The 20,836-nt window shown below is 34.4% G+C and overlaps 1 protein-coding gene across 5 annotated transcripts in view; it reads left to right on the top strand.

The window, feature by feature from the left end:
- Positions 1-20,836, top strand: part of CTNNA3 (catenin alpha 3) — a 1,780,789-nt gene that overhangs the window by 958,564 nt on the left and 801,389 nt on the right. For all 5 annotated transcript variants that reach the window (XM_021074380.2, XM_084997062.1, XM_021074383.2 and 2 more), the window contains one exon: positions 3,178-3,330. In XM_021074380.2, the coding sequence (XP_020930039.2) occupies positions 3,178-3,330 (153 nt within the window). The remainder of the gene's footprint in view (positions 1-3,177; positions 3,331-20,836) is intronic.

Raw genomic sequence — 20,836 nt, 5'->3', positions numbered from 1 at the left:
TCAGCTCTACCTCAAGCCTCAACTTTGCCATGTATCTCACCATTTGTGTATGGGATGTTGGACTCAATGAATAGTAGGAAAAATATAGTTGAATGCCTTGAAGAAATAAAGAAAGGACAAGGGAATAAATATCATTAAAATGAAGGGAAGACAACAGGTGGAGCCACTGAGGAGAGGTGCATGTGCCAGAACAAATATATTCAATGCTGGAAGAAGATGGCTATAATTATTCAAGTATTTACAAAAATTGGCGCAATCCAAGACAGTAATTATTTTTATCTCTATTGATTTTTATATAGTTGTAAAATGTATTTTTTTTCTATTTAATTTTTTTTTTCTTTTTAGGGCCACACTTGTGGCACATGGAAGTTCACAGTCTAGGGATCAAATTGGACCTGTATCTGCCACCCTATGCCACAGCTTGTGGCAACAGTGGATTCTTAACCCACTGAGGAAGGCCAAGAATGGAACTGGCATCCTCATGGACACTATGTCAGGTTCTCGACCCACTGAGACACAACAGGGACTCCAAAATGTATTTTTTAAAGCATGAGAGGACAGTCTGACTTTCCAAGTTTAGATGTAGATGGGTACATTAAAGTCTTTTATATGGGAAACGATCCTTCTTTAAACCTCTGTCCCAATGTAATACCAAGTCTTACTTCGTCATGTCACAATTGAATTACTAGAAACAGGAGTTAATTCTGTCTCCACTTTACTCTTAACTCCCATTCACTCTTCAAACCACAGCAATAGGACTTCTGCTCCCACGTTTCCACCAAATAACCTCTTAGTGTTCAAATCCAATAGAGGAGTCTTGGTTCTTTTAATTTTCCTTTAAAATAAGATTCCGAACCCTTTTATCTTCTTGAAATTTCTTTGCTGTCAGTCTCTAGTTTTCCTTTTTTTTTTTTTTTTTTTTTTTTGTGGTATTTAATTACTTTCTCTCCTCTGCTGGATTATAAGGGACCAGGTGTTTCCAAACTTGATGTTTCCCACAAAATTTCCTTGGTATAAATGTAAGAAAATGGTGTTCAGAGATATTTGCTGAATTGAATTAAATCAAACACACAGCAAAGATTCAACACATCTATAATATGGGTATTATAATTGTGTTTGGTACAATAAGATCATTTGAAGAGCATCGATCAGAGAGTTATTTGGAAGTTTCTCTTTTAGCTGTTGATTATTCATTCACTTTGATTCTTGGCCATCATCTCAGTCTCTTCTTAGGTCCTCTTCTTCCATCTAATGACTTCCATAAATTGTAGTATTTTCTAAGATTTTATTCTTGAACATCTCAATGCGGACCTCCCTCTATATGATTCTATTCACCTCCTTGTCTTGAATTACCCCCTATAGGTAGGCTGGCTTTCAATCACATTATCTCTAGTGCAAATCTCCTCTTAGCTTTCCTTCTTTATGTCCTTGTTACAAATGAAAGAAGTATAAATAGATGTATGGAGAGATATGGTCATTGAAAACAGCTCCCCTCTGAGAGATTTTTTTCTACTTTTGTCATGTGTATCTGGAACTAACACAACTTGTACTTCCCAGCTCAACCTTAACTTGTGATCTCTTTCCTGACTTCCCTGGTCTACTCTTTATGCGTGTCAAAGAGTTCATTCACTCAGGGTCTTCCCCTTACTTTGTAAACACTTTGCATTCTACACCTTGTCCTCATAAATGCTCAGGAAATATTGATTAGCTGATATTAGTGATTTGCCTTTCTGCATACCAAGCAAGATCTTTCCTTGAGAATCTTCCTATAGCCTTTGTGAAATTGTTGGTAGCTATAGAATTTCATACTTCTTTTGAAAAAGCTCCACTATCACCAGCAAAGTTATTTTTCTCCCCTATATCTATAACCATCATTGATTTATTATCCTATAATTGTTAGAGGAGGAGAGTGTGGTTTTTTTTTCATGTAGCTGCTTCAAAAATTTGAAATGTATTATTCTCATATAATCTAAAACTGTAAAAAATGTCTACTGGTTTTAAAAAACACCCTAAAATAGAGTTCCTATTGTGGCTCAGCAGGTTAAGATTCAACAAAATGTCTGTGAGGATGCAGGTTTGATCCCTGGCCTCACTCAATGAGTTAAGGATCTGGCATTGTCACAAGCTGTGGCTAGGTTGCAGATGCAGCTTGGATCTGGTGTTGCTGGTGTTGTGTAGCCCTGCAGCTGCAGCTCCAATTCACCCCCTAGCCTAGGAACTTCCACATGCCACAGGTGTGGCCATAAAATAAAAACAAAAACAAAACCCAAAAATATAATTTTCAGAGAAGGCAAATTACAAATTTTCTGTCTGATAGCTATTCATATCTTTGTTTTATTACAGAGGTTATTAAATTAAGTGAGGGGGTTGACCAAATGTGTTGGAGCTATTCATAGTCATTGACATTGTTAATAAAACATTTCAAGATATTGTGATTCTTAAAGACTCAATATTATAGAAATACAATGCATTAATTTTCCAATTCAGTTTTATATTTCAGAAATATCTGCTGAGTACAGTAATTGCCTGATTGTCATTTATGAGCTTACATATAATCTAATTTAAAAGAACTAATTGTAGCAGAATGTTATACTTGTTCAATAATTTAAGGTGTGAGGGCAAGAGCAATTAATGCAAATGGAGAAAATTGGACATCAAACTCATTTATTATTCTCCTTGCTCTATTAATCTGTTATCAGCTGGCATAATCGGTGATCTAACTTGGTTTAATGACCATGAAGTCTACAATTTAGCTAATCAAAATTTACCATGAGTTCTTCTAACAAGGTAGAAAACATTCTATAATTTTGTAATTATGAAAATACATGATGTACAATGTTGTCTGTACACATGCATAAACATTATAATAGTGCGGTTTCTTTGAAGGAAAAATACTGTACTATCACTTATAATCTGACTTCTGGGTTAAGTACAATTTAATTTAAAAAAAATATGTTTTGAAAGCAAGAGAGTTATTGCTCAATGATATTTTTTTCTTGAACTTTTTGCTGGCTTTAAATTTGTAAATGATATTCATACACAGTCTTAAATATTATGATTTTAGAAACTGTGAAAAATATATAACATTAGGTTTGTAATTACCAGGATTATAAAAATAAGAAATAATATGAACTATTTCCTGAGAAAAAGTAAACTAATTTTTTTATTTTTTCTCAGCTCCGTAAGGCTATTATAGATCACGTGTCAGACTCCTTTTTGGATACAACAGTCCCACTTTTGGTTCTCATTGAAGCTGCCAAGAATGGCCGGGAAAAAGAAATAAAAGAATATGCTGCAATATTTCGTGAACACACCAGCAGGCTTGTAGAGGTAAGTGTGCTAGAACTGAAACTACTCTAAATCCGGAAGAATAGGGCTCTCATTCTCCATTCGCAGCTGAATTGGACTCACAGACAAATCTTTGCCCACTTATTGCAAATGAGGCAGAGCTGGGTCCAAGTAATAGAAAGGTATATATGTCAAATTTTATGAACTATCCACCACTGGCTTGGAAAAGGAACAATATATTTAGAAAGAATTATGAAAATGTGATCAATATATTTTAATGTGTATTTTTTTCAGAGCTACACAAAACACCTGGTTAGATACATGTTTTATCTTTATAAATATGTTCTTGCCATTCTAACATAAAGGTATGAAATTCTCTATCTCATACAGTTTTATTGTTTCTCCACCATCTTTCCATGGTATATTACTCCTTTAGTCTTTTAAATCATAGTCAACTACATACTATGACTATAGAACAAGAATATAGGGTATACAGGGATAGAGAAGTCCAGAATAATTTCCAGAATAATTAAGTAGGGATATTGGATTGGTCCATGTCCCAGTCGATGCAAGAGGAAATGATAATAATGATTAATTCTGTCCTGCTTAGAAGTTGGAAATAGGGAAATGCCCCATGATTGTGGGGGGGCCAGGTAACCTGTTGCTTAGGGAGTAATGAAGGGCTGACTGATTCCTAAAAGACAGATACTGAAATACATTGTATTGTGGGCATCAGTAATGCAGCTGTAGTATAAGTGAAAGTCTGAATGGAAGAATGCCTAACACCAATAAGGTGACAAGTAGTCACAAGGCCAGAAGCCCCTGGCAGAAAGGGACCAATGTGGTTGACCAGATTTATATACCAGGGCTGAAGCATTGCTGGTACCCATTAGTATGATCATACCAGCTGCTTATGGCTGGTTCTACATTCATTGTCAGTGCTTATGTGATGTTTATTAACGACATGAACTGGGTGGTGAAATATGTGTTTGGGGGGGGGCCAAATTGCTTGTAAAACCTGTGTTAGAAGTAGTCATCATCTGAATTCGAATCACAGCATCCTATACAACACCTATGAAAATAGAGGACTTTTTCCAACATCTTTAATGTGGATCCACTGGGAAGGAAGTTTTCAATGGGGCTAGCACTTTCTCTATAAACTTCCTGGATTCTAATCTTCACATCTAGAAAATGAAAGGAGTGGATAAAGAAGTGATTACTAAAATCACTTCAGTCCTCAAACTACCCCACCTCCAACCTTTGAAATCTTTCTTCGTTTTGAGAACTCTGAGACAGGGCAACTGTCATCATTCACATTGGCCTTATATGGAAATAAAGGTAAAAAACCTGAACCAAGCTAGAGAGTTGGAGTTGATTTTGAGGTTTACATTGTTAAACTAATTAATTCAATTATTTAAAACTATTTGGTTTTATTTATTCCTTATACTTATTCTTCAAATACTTATTAGCCATTCCCCAGGAAAATGTTAAAAATTAAGAGAGCAGAGCAGAAACAGCAGGTCATTAAAGGCACCTAACTAAGTATAGCCCCTGAGAATTATAAATGCTTTGTCTAGAAATTGTTTTCTAGCCAAAGGCACACCAAATTATGAAAACAACTTTTTGGTGAAATATTCTGAAATTTCAAGTTGGTTTCTACTCATAAAGTTGCATCCTCATTTCTAGTTTTTAGTTTAGTTTCTAATGAAATATAAATTTTATGACATGCTCATGAAAGAAGGACTCCTTAATCATACAATTTTGGGGAAAATTTCTATTTTTCTTCTTGGAAATTTTACATTTCTCAAAAATCCAGACCTCTTTAATTTAACTTAAGTCAGAATCTCCCCAAATACTCTTTTCTTTCATGACGCTTATTACTAAGGTACTGCCTTCTAGGAACACTTGAGAATGCTACCTTAATTTATTACTAAATGATGTTTATTAGTGTAGACAGAGCTCTAAGAATCTATTTTAAATGTTTAAAAGCTTTGAAAATTCTGTATTTCATGTGACTATGAAAAAATAAAAGATTTTGCAATTTTGAGCTACTAGGGGACTAGAATAGGTCTTATTCAACTCTCTTTGTTCCCTTAACACATTATAATGTAATTATGCTGGCTTTGGTGTCTTCCAGTTCTCACTCTGGTATTACTCAGGAACATGTCTTTGGTTCCAGTTAGCTTTTACTGCATAACAAGCTATTGCCAAATTTAGTGGCTTAAAACAGTCTTTAATTATTCTCTCTCTAATCTGTGGGCTGACTGAGAAGCACTAGGCTGTTCTCAGGTAGGGTCTCTCATGTGCTTGCTGTTAAATATTGGCTGAGGATGGAGCCCTATGAAGGTTTGACTAGGTTAGACATACAAGATTGCACATTCCCATCACTGAAAGTACATAGTAGCTGTCAGCTGGGAGCTTTGCTGAGGTTGCCGACTGGCATGCCAACCAATACGTGGCATTTCAACTTGACTTCAGCTTCTCACAACATAATTTCTGGGTTCTGATATAAGAAGTTCAAAGAGGAAGCCAGAAATGGGAAGTAGAGCTGACATTCTTTTAAGACTTGGGCTCAGAAATTAGCACAGTGCAGCTTCCACTGTATTTTATTGGTCGAATCAATCAGAGCCCGCCCAAAACCAAGGTGGGAGGAGGGGGCGTGGGACTCATCTCTCAATGGAAGGAATAGCAAAGTATTTGTGCCCCCTTTTAACCACTCCACTTCTCTTCTCAGGGCTTCCTCTCACTTAGCTATAAAGTGAAGGGTAAACAAGTTAACGTCTAAGGTCACTACTGGTTTCGAAAAATTGTATGATCCCACAGATACTTTTTACAACTGAGACACTTCTAACTTTCTAAGAAATAAAGACATCGGAGAAAATAAAAATGGTTTTTAGGTATCCTCATAAACACTAGGTTGTTTATATATTTATCAAGAGAAAAAAAAAAGAGTACTACATTTATCTCCCAGGAACATTTGTTTTTGAAAGCAAAGTCTAACCAAAGCAACAGAGAAAATCATTAATTTCCTACAAACGTTGAGACAGAAGTATCTGGGACAGAGTCTGAGGAAATAGGAGAGCTTCAATATATCAGTTGCAGAGGACGTTGTAAGTTCACTTTAATGGATTACTTACCAGTCCTCCACTTCCCTTTTCCAGGCAGCCCCCTGCACAGACATGCACATAGACCCATCTTATTACCAAGCTGTTTAACTTAGCAGGGCAGAAAGTCTTAGATTCTAAATGACTTCAAGAAAAAGCTATTTTCAACATGTCTGGGTTTGATACCCAACTATGTTTGTCAGAGAAATCTAAAATCTAAAAGTGAACTTGTTGAAGTCAGAGTTAAATGGAAAAAAAAAAAAAAAGTCCATTTTGAAAGAATTCCTATTAGAACTTTGAAGAAAAATTCCATGCCGTTAAAGGAATGCTTTAGATAGCAGTTAACGTATAACTTTTACAAAAGGGATGGTAAAAGGTAGAACTGAACACAAAGCAAAAACACAAAACATTAAGAAATTCTGTGGGAAATAGTTAGAAAACCAAAAGTATTTGGGGTGTTAGAAGAAATGTCAGTGAGGATCAGAGTGACCAATAAATTGGGCCTGAACGTGCCCATTCTTGAGTGAAGTCATGTCTCTTTTATTACCATGCAGTAAATTCAGCATAAAATTCCCCTAGCACTGGAACTCTGTCTAGTCACTTATGATGGAACACTTAATGTGAAAAAAAAGAATGTATACATGTATGTGTAACTGGGTCACCATGCTGTACAGTAGAAAAAAATGTATATATAAATAAATGATAAGAAAAATAAATAAAATAAAATTTCCATGGATGAAATGGTTGTAAAAGCCTGGACAGTGCCGATAACTAAAGAATTATATCCTCGTGGCTACTTTTATTTTATTTATACTGAATGAAGTAACTATTATGCAAAGTTTTTCCTACTTTGAATATCCAAGTTACCCTGTGTTTTTGGATCCACCAAGACACAGGGGGAATGAGAAGCCAGGAGTCAAGACACTGGCATTTGAAATATTAAGTTCACATTGGGATTAGCAATTAATGACAGATTGTGATCATTGAATTATGCTCTCCAGTATTTTGTTCTTTCACTGACGGTGTCTTACTTAGGGCACCTTTAACTCTACTGGTTCCCACTAACAATACCTATTAAACAAGAAATTTAAAATATTAATTGTACTTTTAAAATGTTCAGTAATTCTAGAGAGTAAGAATTTTATTTTTTTGAAATTGCTTTGAGCCTCCTCTAATAGCAGTCTAGAAGCTAGTTCTCAATAAATCTGCACTGAATGAAGAAACACATTCATGACACCAACTCAGTTCTCTTTCTCTCTATAAGGTTGACTTTGGGGTTTCTAGATACTGGACCTGAAATGTGCACCTGATCCCAATTATTTAATAGAGTACCTCCCTACTCTATTAGATATGAATACTTTAAATTAATATTTCATAATGAAACTAGCAAATGCCTTTGTCATTAATTATCCAGAGCAGACACTGTAAACCCTCATCCAGATCCCCTTCAGAAGGAGTTTGTGACAATTCGATAACATCTTTAAAGAACTCTGCCCACTTCAGAGATATGTAGTTTGTAACTTTAATGAGGTAATACAACTATTATTCAGGATAGTGCTATTATATTCAATAAATGTGTTATTTTTATAATAGATATTATTTAATATTTCTCTAAAACTAATTTTTTAAAATGCTACTTTTATTTTTGAACCATGTTTTCATTTGTTCTCAGCAAGTCAGTTCATGCTGAAGACTATACAGTTGCTACCAATTAAATGGTAAAATCTCCTTATATGCCCTTGGTTTTATCATATTTATTATTAAGCATGCCAGTTAATGATCTAGGCCTGAATATTTTCTATGAATTAGAGAAGTTTCTCTATGTGAAAAGCCAGCTTTGTCAGTGCTTTGACTTATTCATCAAAAATTCATCTGTCTTGATGCAACTTATTTTAGTAAGTTTCATGGGAGCCTTTCATCAAAAAGGAAAAAGTGGGTGGACATTTAATTATAATACTTCCCTCCAACCTACAAAGCTGATTGTTCCCACTCACAAAATGGCGAGCCAGATTTAGCAAAGCCCCAGCACCAAGAGAGCAGACTTTAGAGGGGACTCTTGCTGTTTGCAAGAAGTGCTCGTTGCTGTCAGCCCCACTAATACTGTTGCTTTTGGACAGAATGCTGTTCAAGCATCACATGTTGCTTTAATTGATCATCTGTTATCAAATAAGAATATGTTAGGTTACAAATAAATAAAGCTTTTAGAGCCCCATCCCATTCTTCCTCCTCCCCTCACCCCGAGAAGAAAAACTGAAAAATAAAAAGAACAAACCATATTTACACTCGTACACAAAGCAACAACTGTTCTTATTGAGCATCTTGGCAGCTCTCATCTTTTGGTGGGGAAGGGATATGATAGCTAAGTCAGAAATGCTTTTGCATCTATAGAATAAAGCACACAGGTGGGACTGCCCACTCCCTGCATTAGAAACTGCTCAGCACTTTAGTCTTCTTTTAGCTAAAAGATGTGATGGACATGATTCTTAAAAGCCCAGCCTCAAAACACAGTGAGTGACCTTTTTGTGTTTTAGAAGTTTCTTTATAAATTTTCTATTCACGGTCCTAGGAATACAGAGAAAGGTTACTGATGCAATTACAGACAAGTCAGAGACTTTCTACAATTGAGTGTAGGTATTTTTGAATGAAATATTAGTGTTTTAGAATTAAGAGAAGGGAGAAAATTTTATGAGGTTAGAGTAGTTTGGAAATTCAGTATGAAGTAAGCAGTGTTTACATTAAACATTGAAAACTAGGCAGGAGTTGGGTTTGAAAAACTGAAACTCCAAGTGGAGATAACGGCATGAATAAAGGCAGAATCCTCATGCCTGTTTGGCAAGAATGCAGAAGAAATGAAATCTTTATTGTTAAATTGGCTGAAGCATGAAGCAGGATAGCAGTGGTTGATGAACATCCTTGAATATTTGAAGGCCTGGGTGAAGAGGTTAAATTTCATCTTATAGAACTGGATGCAGTAATGGATTTGGAAAGCAGTAGTTGCCTCTTACAAGAGAAGGATCTCAAGGCAAGTCATATTTTAGGAGCGTTTGTGTGTGGACTATTTTGCATCCGAATATAAAAATTTCTAACCTCCAGCAATTGATTTGAATCTCATGAACATAAACTGGTGTTTAAAAATGACTGCATTTAAAACCTAATTTATTATCATACTTAGAAGAAAATTAGTTTTTTAATAATGACATTGGGTGGAAAAGTAAGTGTCCCAGGACTTAACAGCACTAGGTTGATGCCAATAAAAATAGAAGGCAGGCCACATAATACAACTTTAAATTTCTTAGTTGCCATTATAAAAATTGTAAAAACAAACAAGTGAGCTAATTTTAATAATGTTTTATTTAATCCAGTATACCCCAACATTATTATTTTGACATGTAATCAAGATAAAAACCATACATGAGATATATCACTTTTTTTTTTTTTTTTTTGGTCCAAAGTCTTGGGAATCTGGTGTATGTTTTGTAATTATAATCTATCTTAATCTAAACTAGCCACATTTTAAGTACACTATTGACATATATGGCTGGTGGCATGTTTTAGACAGTGCAGTTCTAAATAGATGGCTATCAAGTTGAGGACAGGAATGTATTCATTTGTTTACTTAATAAACATGTCTTCAGGGCCTATTGTGTCCTCTATACTAGTTTCTCTGTCCTGATATACAATAAGTGCAGCATTCAATAAATCATTGTTGGGTGAATTAGTGTATAAACAAAAAAAGTATAATGTCCATCAATCCTCTAGGAAATCTCAAAGGATGATAAACAGTATGACTCATTGAATAAAGTGTGAAATAGGGAGATTTGCTTAATGTTCTGGGGAAAGTCATTCAGGATCTCTTGTATCTGCCCTGTAAAGGACATGTTGCATTGTAAAGTAGTAATTTTGGATAGGTTGACACATTAAAGTACCACATGATGTGGATATTATTGTCCAGTGAATATTAGTTTTCTTCTCTTTCCTTTCTTCAATATTTTTTTTCAAAATATTATCTGGAAAGAGTTTCCTTTAATCCCAAATACCCCTGGTGGGCAATGAAAATTTCCTTTTGAAACATTCATTTTACAAGGTAATTGTGAATATGCTATGTTTGTTAGGCCTTTGTATACAACTTCCAAATATAAATAAAAATGTTTTTCAAGAACATTAACAGGCCAGAAAAAATGGCATGTGTAAAATATCTCCTGCTAAAATTGTGTACCCAAAGTTTTGACATATAACTGATTGATGTGTAATATTTCTCTGAAAATGAAAATTTCTGTATATTACTCTCCATGATGGTATTTGGCCGGAAGTTAACAAGCAAACATGCTGACAACTATTCCTGAATAATCCCAGGCTTAGAAATCGAACTTTTTAAAAAAAATCAGCAGTCTGATTATGCAAGTTTGTTTGATCAATTCACTCTTCCACTCAACTGAAAAAAAACAAAACAAAGAAAAAACAAAAGACCATATAGTAAGTCCCTACAACATGGACCCATAGATCTCATCTATACAGAGCTCTCCTGTTTAAAACTGACTTTATTTTTGTCTTTTCTGGTTTGAAACATAGGAGTTCTACTCCCCTGCTTAGATGACTTTAGCAACTTAACCTTTCTGGAATTCAGTTCCATTTTGTTTAAATGGGAAATAAACAAGTAAATAATCCTACCCTTTCCTGACATTCAAAATTATAGAAACCAGCGAGAAGAGTTCTTTTATTAGATTTATTACACATAGATAACTTGGTGGTGGATGGAGGAGGCTGGCTAAATAAAAGCATTGGAGGAATGATTATTTTATGGACTTCACTGGGCAAGAATAACTTTTTTTAATCATAAGAAGAGAAAAATGAGGGAAGAAAATAAAGGAAAATATATATTTAGTAATCTGTGCAAGCATGATGCAAAGCACTTAAACTTATTTATTTCATATCATCAGTGCTCACAATGGAATTGAGGCAAATATTTTTATAACCATTTTACTCATACAGTAACCCAAGCTGAGAGTAATTAAGCAACTAGCCTAATGTCACAGATCTAATAAATGACAGAGTAGGGAATCAACTTGCTTTTGTCAATGGTAAAGATCAAAGAAAGAGAGGTAGCATAACAAGTCTAAAAATGGAAAGTGAGTACAGGTTTTCCTTACTTAATTCCTTAATGGAGAAATGAGACACTTTTCTGAATGCTTTTATATGAGAGACCTGCTAAGTGGCTCAAATTGCAAAAGTTCCAAGAGTTGATTTCATTTCTTTCCCTAAGACTCATTCTCTATCTTACTCCACTTTCCTTAACTAGAGAAGCAGAAAGCCAGAAGCACACATTTTTATCCATGAAATTCTTCTGCATATGCTCATTCTTCATAACCCTTAAGTAACTGCTTAGCCAGTGCTTAGTGGTTAGTCCAGGACATAAGACCTAAGTGAGATCACACATCATCTTTTTCTTTTTATTAAAATATAGTTGATTTACAATATTGTGCCAATTTCTGCTGTACTGCAAAGTGACCCGTCATACATATGTATACATTTATATATACACTTTTTTTCACATCATCCTCCATCATGTACACAGATATAGTTCCCTGTGGAGTACAATAGGACCTCATTGCTTATCCATTCTAAATGTAATAGTTTGCATCTACTAACCCCAAACTTCCAGTCTGTCTCACTCCCTTACCCCCTTGGGAACCACAAGTCTGTTTTCTATGTCTCTTGAGTTTGTTTTTGTTTTGTGGATAGGTTCATTTGTGCCATTGTTTAGATTCTACATATAAGTGATATCATATGGTATTTGTCTTTCTCTATTTGACTTCATTTAATATATGAGAATCTCTATTTGCATCTATTTTGCTGCAAGTGACATTATTTTGTTCTGTTTTACGGCTGAGTATTATTGCATTGAATATATGTACATCTTTTTAACCATTCATCTTTGGGTGGACATTTAGGATGTTTCTGTGTCTTAGGTATTGTGAATAGTGCTGCTATAGTATAGGGGTGCATGTATCTTTTTAAATTTTTTTAAATCATTTATTTATATATATATATATATTTTTTTCTACTGTACAGCATGGTAACCCAGTTACATATAACATGTATACCTTCTTTTTTCTCACATTTCATGTTCCATCATAAGTGACTAGAAAGCGTTCCCAGTGCTACACAGCAGGATCCCATTGCTAATCCATCCCGAAGGCAACATTTTGCATCTATTTACTCCAACCTCCCAGTCCTTCCCACTCCCTCCCACTCCATCCCCTTCCCCCTTGGCAACCACAAGTCTATTCTCCAAGTCCATTATTTTCTTTTCTGTGGAAAGGTTCATTTGTGCTGTATATCAGATTCCAGATATGAATGATATCATATGGTATTTGTCTTTCCATTTCTGACTTATTTTACTCAGAGTGAGAGTCTCTAGTTCCATCCATGTTGCTGCAGATGGCATTATTTTGTTCTTTTTTATGGCTGAGCAGTATTCCATTGTGTATATATACCACTTCTTCCTAATCCAATCATCTGCCAGTGGACATCTGGGTTGATTCCATGTCTTGGCTATTGTGAATAGAGCTGCAATTAACATGCAGGTGCATGTGTCTTTTTCAAGGAAAGTTTTGTCCAGATATATGCCCAAGAGTGGGATTTCTGAGTCATATGGTAGATCTGTGTACAGTTTTCTAAGGTACCTCCATACTGTTCTCCATAGTGGTTGTACCAGCTTATATTCCCACCAACAGTGCAGGAGGGTTCCCTTTTCTCCACACCCCCTGTAGCATTTGTTATTTGTGGACTTATTAATGATGGCCATTCTGACTGGTGTGAGGTGGTATCTCATGGTAGTTTTGATCTGCATTTCTCTAATAATCAGCGATGTTGAGCATTGTTTCAAGTGCTTGTTGGCCATCTGTACATTCTCCTTGGAGAAATGTCTCTTTGGGTCCTTTGCCCATTTTTCCATTGGGTTGTTGGCTTTTTTGCTGTTAAGTTATATAAGGTGCTTCTATATTCTTGAGATTAGGCCCTTGTCAGTTGCATCATTTGAAAGTATTTTCTCCCATTCGGTAAGTTGTCTTTTTGTTTTCTTTTTGTTTTCCTTTGCTGTGCAAAACTTGTAAGTTTGATTAGGTCCCATTGGTTTATTTTTGCTTTTATGTCTATTGCTTTGGGAGACTAACCTGAGAAAACATTTGTAAGGTTGATGTCATAGAATGTTTTGCCTATGTTATCTTTCAGGTGTGTGATGGTGTCTTGTCTTCTGTTTAAGTCTTTCAGCCATTTTGAGTTTATTTTTGTGCATGGTGTGAGGGTGTGTTCTAGTTTCATCACTTTGCATGCATCTGTCCAAGTTTCTGAGCAATACTTGCTGAAAAGACTCTCTTTTTGCTCATTTTATGTTCTTGCCTCCTTTGTCAAAGATTAATTGACCATAGGTGTCTGGGTTTATTTCTGGGTTCTCTATTCTGTTCCATTTGTCTGTTATGTCTCTTTTGGTACCAGTACCACACTGTCTTGATGATTGTGGCTTTGTAATATTGCCTGAAGTCTGGGAGAGAAATGCCTCCTGCTTGGCTTTTTTTCTTCGGAATTGCTTTGGCAATTCTGGTATCTTTTTAAATTATAGTTCTGTCCAGATATATATCCAAGAGTGGAATTGCTGGACCACATGGTAGTTCTATATTTAGTTTTCTAAGGAACATCCACTGTTTCTGTTTTCCATAGTGTTTGTACCAATTTACATTCCTACAAACAGTATAGGTGGGCTCCCTTTTCCCCACGCCATCTCCAGAATTTATTATTTGTAGATTTATTAGTGATAGCCATTCTGACCATTGTGAGGTAGTACCTCATTGTAGTTTTAGTTTGCATTTCTCTAATAATTAGTGATGTTGAGCATTTTTTCATGTTGCTGCTGGCCAACCGTATGTCTTCTTTGGAGAAATGTCTATTCAGGTCTTCTGCCCATTTTTCAATTGAATTATTTGCTATTATATTGTTGAGTAGTATGAGCTATTTTTGTATTTTGGAGATTAAGCCCTTATCACTTACATCATTTACAACTATTTTCTCCCATTCTGTGGGCTGTCTTTTTATTTTTTTAGTGGTTTACTTAAACATCATCTTCTGATGAGATAGTACAAGTAGTTCATGTGTAAGTGATTGGTTGGAACTTGACATATAGTTTGCCTTATAATCAGTGTTATTTACATTATTTAACTCACTTAGTCCACAGGAGCCTATTAAATTAAAAATTGCAGAGCATTTTAATAGGAATATTCTTCCTAACCTAAAATGCATTTGGAGGTGGCTTCCTTCACTCAGCCCTTCCTTCAAAGCATTGTGTGCAAAGAAACCCTAAGGTAGGGGCAGAAAATTCAAATGCTCACAGTAGGGGACAAACAAGCAGTGAGTGAAAGGTCTTCATATAATGAGGTTCTGATGAAATGGAGAACATAAACCATATCTGAAGGATTGACCTCAACTTATCTTTGGTTAATTATTGTTGTGCATGAATGCAGGCCCTGTGTTCTCAGACATCGCAATTTCTTAAAACAAACCAGAAATACATATTTTTAATGTAAAATCATTTGATTTCTAGGTATAGACAGCTATATCCATTTTGAACAAAATAAAAGCAAAAACACAATCCCATTGTTTGTACCGAAACATAATGTCAAGGACCACTAGTTTTTCATTCTCTGCTCTGAGGTCAAGTTTTGAAGGGCAAGCTTCAACAAGATGGATTTTCGTAGGTGACGTACATAAGATCTGGAGGATGTCCTGACTGTAAAAATCAGGTATTGAATCTAGATGATAAAATATAGGAAAGGCAGTTGCTTTGGGTAAGTGTGTCCTTCGAATTTTCATTGCTATATTGGTTAACCTTGAAATAGGAAATGAATTGAAAGGGGTTAAGAGCACAGAGTAGATCAGCTATTTCCTCTTATTTCATCTGCTGCTTGGAAGCAGTTCTAGGGTAGGAGTGGGAAAAGAGAAAAACAGATGTTGTCAAAGGATATTTCCTATGTATGCTAGACCCAGTAAAAGCTATAGCTGTGTATATTCAAAAAATTCCTTTCATAAGAAGTTGGTTAGGCTTGGCATTTTCTTCAAGATGGAAATGTTGCATTTGATGCTTTTAAAAAAATGCTCCCATTATTGAAAAACAAGTCACATTTACTCTGCTTTACTTTGATCACTTTGTCTAAAGTATAAGGAACATGCAAAGAGACTTAGGTTTTATAAATCATTCTTTGACATGTTTGTGAAATTATGCATGGGGTTCCAAAAGAAAAGTGGAACATCCTTAGAGCATTTGACTTAGAGTATCAGTCTGGTAAATGACTGCCACAAATTCCTTTTCTCTCCTCCCCCACATTTTTATCATTTTAACTCTCCCTCTCAGCCTTTCACTCCAACTATATTGGCATAGTCTATTACTCATGTCAAAGTAGAATAACTAGACGCTTTAGTTTTCCTTTACTAGCAACATGCTATCTAAAGAGGTTGCATTGTGTTTGAAAAAGGCCGTATATATGTGTGTGTGTGTGTGTGTGTATGTGTGTGTATATATATATAGGTATATATATATATATAGGTATATATATGTGTGTGTGTGTATATATATTTTAGGAAAGGGGCTATGCTTGTGCTGCGGATTCATCACAGAGAGAGAAAAGATAGACTCCACCCTGTTGGAGCTTACCATTTAGGAGAAAATAAAGAAAAGTAAATGGCAATTATGTATAGCTGTAATAAATAATGTTATGGTGAACCATTGGATCATATGGGCATGTTTGTGGTTATTAGGTGGTTTATGATAAAAGCATTAGAATGTTGAGGAATTGGATTCTAAACTATAAATTTATTTATTTAATAGTTTTTTTAATTAATGTGTAGTTGATTTATAATGTTTCTTCAATTTCTGCTGTACAGCAAAGTGACCCAGTCACACATAGTAGTTTGATCCACCTTCTAGAACAAGCTGTAAATTTAAAAGGATTTTTTTGGGTTTAAAATTTGAATTAGGCAAAAGAGATGGGAAAGGAAGGATTTTTTTTTTTTTTTTTTTTTTTTTGCTTTTAGGGCTGCTCCCAGCCACAGACTAAGGTCCAATTGGAGCTATGGCTGCCAGCCACAGCCACAGTAACGCAAGATCGAGCCATGTCGGAGACCTATACCACAGCTCACAGCAACACTGGATCCTTAAACCCACTGAGCAAGGCCAGGGATCGAACCCGTATTCTCATGGTTCCTAGTCAGATTCATTTCTGCTGTGCCACAACGAGGACTTTGAAAGGAGAGATATTTTAGAGACAGAAGAAATGGCACATTTAATGTGCTAGACATGAAAATGATAGATTTTTCATGGAGTATATGGGTAGTCATATGGTACATGCACATTTAATTTTGTAAGAAACTGTCAATTTTTTTTCCCCAAAATGGCTAGACTATTTCATATTCTTTTCAGTAATGTATGTGAGTTCCAGTTGCTCCATATCATTGCTAATAAGTAGTACTGTCAATTTCTTTTTTGTTTTATTCTTGCCATTCTAATGTATGTAGTATTATGTTATTATGGCTTTAATTTGCACTTCCATAATTACCAAAGATGTTGAATATCCTTTATATAACACAGTTATCAGGATATAATTAATTCATATACCATACATTTCACTTATGTAAAGTATACATTTCTTTATATATATATATATATATATATATATATATATATAAAATGTTTTTTTATTTTTTTTCACTATAGCTGGTTTACAGTGTTCTGTCAATATCCTGCTGTACAGCATGGTGACCCAGTTATACATACATGTATAGATTCTTTTTTCTCACATTATCATACTCTATCATAAGTGACTAGATACAGTTCCCAGTGCTACAAAGCAGGATTAAAGTATACATTTCAGTGATTTTTAGAATATTCACAAAGTTGCACAACCATCACAATCAACATTAGTCAATTTTCACTAATTTATTTTCTGTCTCTATAGGTTTGCTTATTCTGGATGTTACATGTAAATTGAATCATACTACATGTGGTCTTTTGTGACTGGCTTCTTTCACTTAATATAATGTTTTTAAGGTTTATCATATGTAGCTTGTATCAGTACCTCAATCTTTTTTATGGATAATTCTGTGTATGGATATATCACATTTTATTTATTTTGTAAGTTGATGGGCATCTGGGTTGTTTCCATATTTTGGCTATTATAATAATTCTGATAACATTTTTATCCAAGTTTTTGTGTAGGCATATACTTCTGTTTTTCTCACGTGTATGCCTAATGGTGGGATCCCTAGGTCATATGATAATCCTATATTAAACATGTGAGAAACTGCCAAACTGTTTTCTTGTGATACTAGGATATACCATTTTTATATTTCCACTGGCAGTGTATGAGGTTTTCAGTTCTCATTCTTGTCAACATCTGTTATTACTTGCCTTGTGAATGTATGCCATTTTAGCTTTGATTTGTATTTCCTGATGGCTATTTATGTTGTATGCAATTTCGTGTGCTTATTGCCAATTTATATGAATTTACAAGATAAATATTAGTTTGGATCTTTTGCCCATTTAAAACATTTGATTTTGTCCTTTTTTATTCTTGGTGTATGGTAGCCCTTTATAGTCTAGAGGCAATTCTGTTATCAGATATGTGATTTGCAAAGTTTTCTCCCATTATGTGGGTGGTCTTTTCATTTTCTTGATGGTATCCTTTTAAGCACAATAAGTTTTAAATATTGAAGTGCTATTTACCTTTTTTATTTTGTTCCTTGCACTTTTGTTTCATAGCTAAGAAACAATTGCTTAATTAAAAGTTATGAATAATTTGCTGTACAGCAGAAATTGACAGAATGCTGTAAATCAATTATACTAAATTTTTTTTTAAAACTTGTGAAGATTTTCTTTTACGTTTTCTTCTAAGAGTTTTACACTTTTAGCTCTTACATTTCTGTACGTGATGCAAAGTAGAGGTAAAGATTTATTGATTGATTGATAAATTGATTGATTATGGATGTCCAATTGTTTCAATATAATTTGTTGAAAAGTATATCATTTCTTCATTGAATCATGTTTGCACATTTGTGAAATATCAGTTGACCTATAATGTGGGTATAATTCTGGCTTATCTGTTTTATTCCATTGTTCTATGTGTCCACATTTCACCAATGACAACCTTGTCTTGAAAACTGTAGTTTTTTAAATAAGCCTTGAAGTCAGGTATTGTGAGTCCTCTAACATTGCTCTTTAAAAAGAATATTTTGGCTACTCTACTTCTTTGCCTTTCTGTGTAAAATTTTGTATGATCCCATCAATACCTACAAAAATGGTGCTAGAATTAAGATTGTGATTGTGCTGAATCTATAGATCAGTATGCACAGAATTGACATCTTGATATTACTGAGTCTTCTAATTCATAAACATGAGATAGCACTCCAATTATTTAAGCTATCATTGAGTTTGTCATCAATATTTGTAGTTTTCAGCATCTAACCACTTGAATTACTGAATATTTAAATAACAAAAAGTTTTAACTTATTTCTTATATTAAAGCAGCTCATTGTGAGTTTTTCTACTTATTTTGTTAATTTATAGGGGTTTTATGTGTGCGCCTTTGTGTTTGTGAGAATTCCAGAAAATGTACCTATTAATTAGCTTACCTGATTTGTAAACTAAGTAAAAAGTTTGGTGTACTTTTAATATTGAAACTTGTAAGGATCTTAGAAGACATTAAAGACTGATGCAGTAGGAAAGAACATAGAATCTGACAAATTCTGACTTCAATACCTTGTGAACTTGAGTAACTTATTTAGCCTCTCTGGGTTTCAAAGCGCTCATTAGGAAGATGGATATAATAGCATCCTTATTCATAAAGATTTTGTGAGACTTCAATAAATTAGTTTCAGTAAGTCTTTACGACAAGGCCTGACAATAATGTTGCAATAAATATTAGCTTCAAATTCCAGGTAAGAAAGGTGTAAATAAAACTGTTGTTTCACAGATGACAAAATTATCTATGTGGAAAATCTGAAATAATTTAAAAATACCTCCTAGAATTAATAAGCCTAGTACGAGTATTAGTATTATAGTAGAAGTATAGTACTAATAAATATAGTACAACTTCAAGTCAAGAAATTTGATTATAGCAAAGTTAACATACAAAATTAGTCATTTTTCTATAGCCAGGAATGACCAAGTGGAATTTGAAGTTAACATTATTAAATTCAGGTGCCTAAATATATAAACAAATATTAAGATACCTGAAATGAGAAATAGACAGCAACATAATAATAGGAGAGGACCTCTTCTTTCACCACAATTTCAAGAATGAATAGATCATCTGGACAGAATATCAATAAAGAAACATTGGACTTAAAAGTACGCATTACATCAGATGTGTCTAACATATATGCAGAGAATTCCATCTAATAGCCATAGAATCCACATTCTTCTCCAACACACATAGAACATTCCCTAAGATGGATCATATGTTAGTCACCAACAAGTCTCAATACATTTCAAAAGACTGAAATTATATCAAGAATGTTTTCTGACACTAGTGATATAAAACTAGAAACCAATTACAGAAAGAAAACTGGAAGTTTTACAAAAATATAAGCAAATTTTTAAAAGAATAAACAACAGGAATTCCATCATGTCTCAGTGGAAAAGAATCTGACTAGGAATCATGGGGTTGCAGGTTCAATCCCTGGCCTCACTCAGTGGGTTAAGGATCCGGTGTTGCCGTGAGCTATTGTGTAGGTCACAGACGAGGCTTGGATCTGGCATTGCTGTGGCTCTGGCATAGGCTGGAGGCTCCAGCTCTGATTTTACCCCTAGCCTGGGAACCTCCATATGCCATGTGTACAGCCCTAAAAAGACAAAATAAGACAAAAAAAAAAAAAAAAAAAAGAATTAACAGGATACTGAACAGGTTACTCAATGAGTCAAAGAGGTCAAAAGAGAAATAAGGATTTTGAGACAAATGATAGCATAAATACAATATGTCAAATTTAGGGGATGAGGCAAAAGCATTCTAAGAGGAAAGTAAAAAGCAATAAATGTCTACAGTAAGAAAGGAGAAAGATTTCAAATAAATATCCCAACTTTACACTTCAGGTAACTAGAAAAAGAGTAACAACTAAATAATAACTAAGTCTGAAGTTAACAGAAGGAAGGAAATAACCAAATATTAGTAGAAATATATGAAATAGAGACCACGACAATAATGAAAAGATCAAAGAAACTAAGAGCTTTTTTTTTTTTTTTTTTTTTAAAGAAACAAAGTAGACAAGTTTTTAGCTAGACTCACCAAGGAAAAGAGACAATGGACTCAAATACATGAAATTATAAATAAAGGAGGAAACTTTACACCTGATACCACACAAATTCAAAAGACAATAAAAGATTTCTATGAACAATTGTATGCCAA

The sequence above is a fragment of the Sus scrofa genome, chromosome 14 (assembly GCF_054392235.1).
Source record: "Sus scrofa isolate SSC_HxYL_T2T_F1_AM1 chromosome 14, Sscrofa_HxYL_maternal_Yorkshire_Landrace_v2.0, whole genome shotgun sequence".
Classification (NCBI taxonomy): Eukaryota; Metazoa; Chordata; class Mammalia; order Artiodactyla; family Suidae; genus Sus; species Sus scrofa.
The sequence above is the reverse complement of the archived record's forward strand: the minus strand, read 5'-3'. Positions and strand labels throughout refer to the sequence as shown.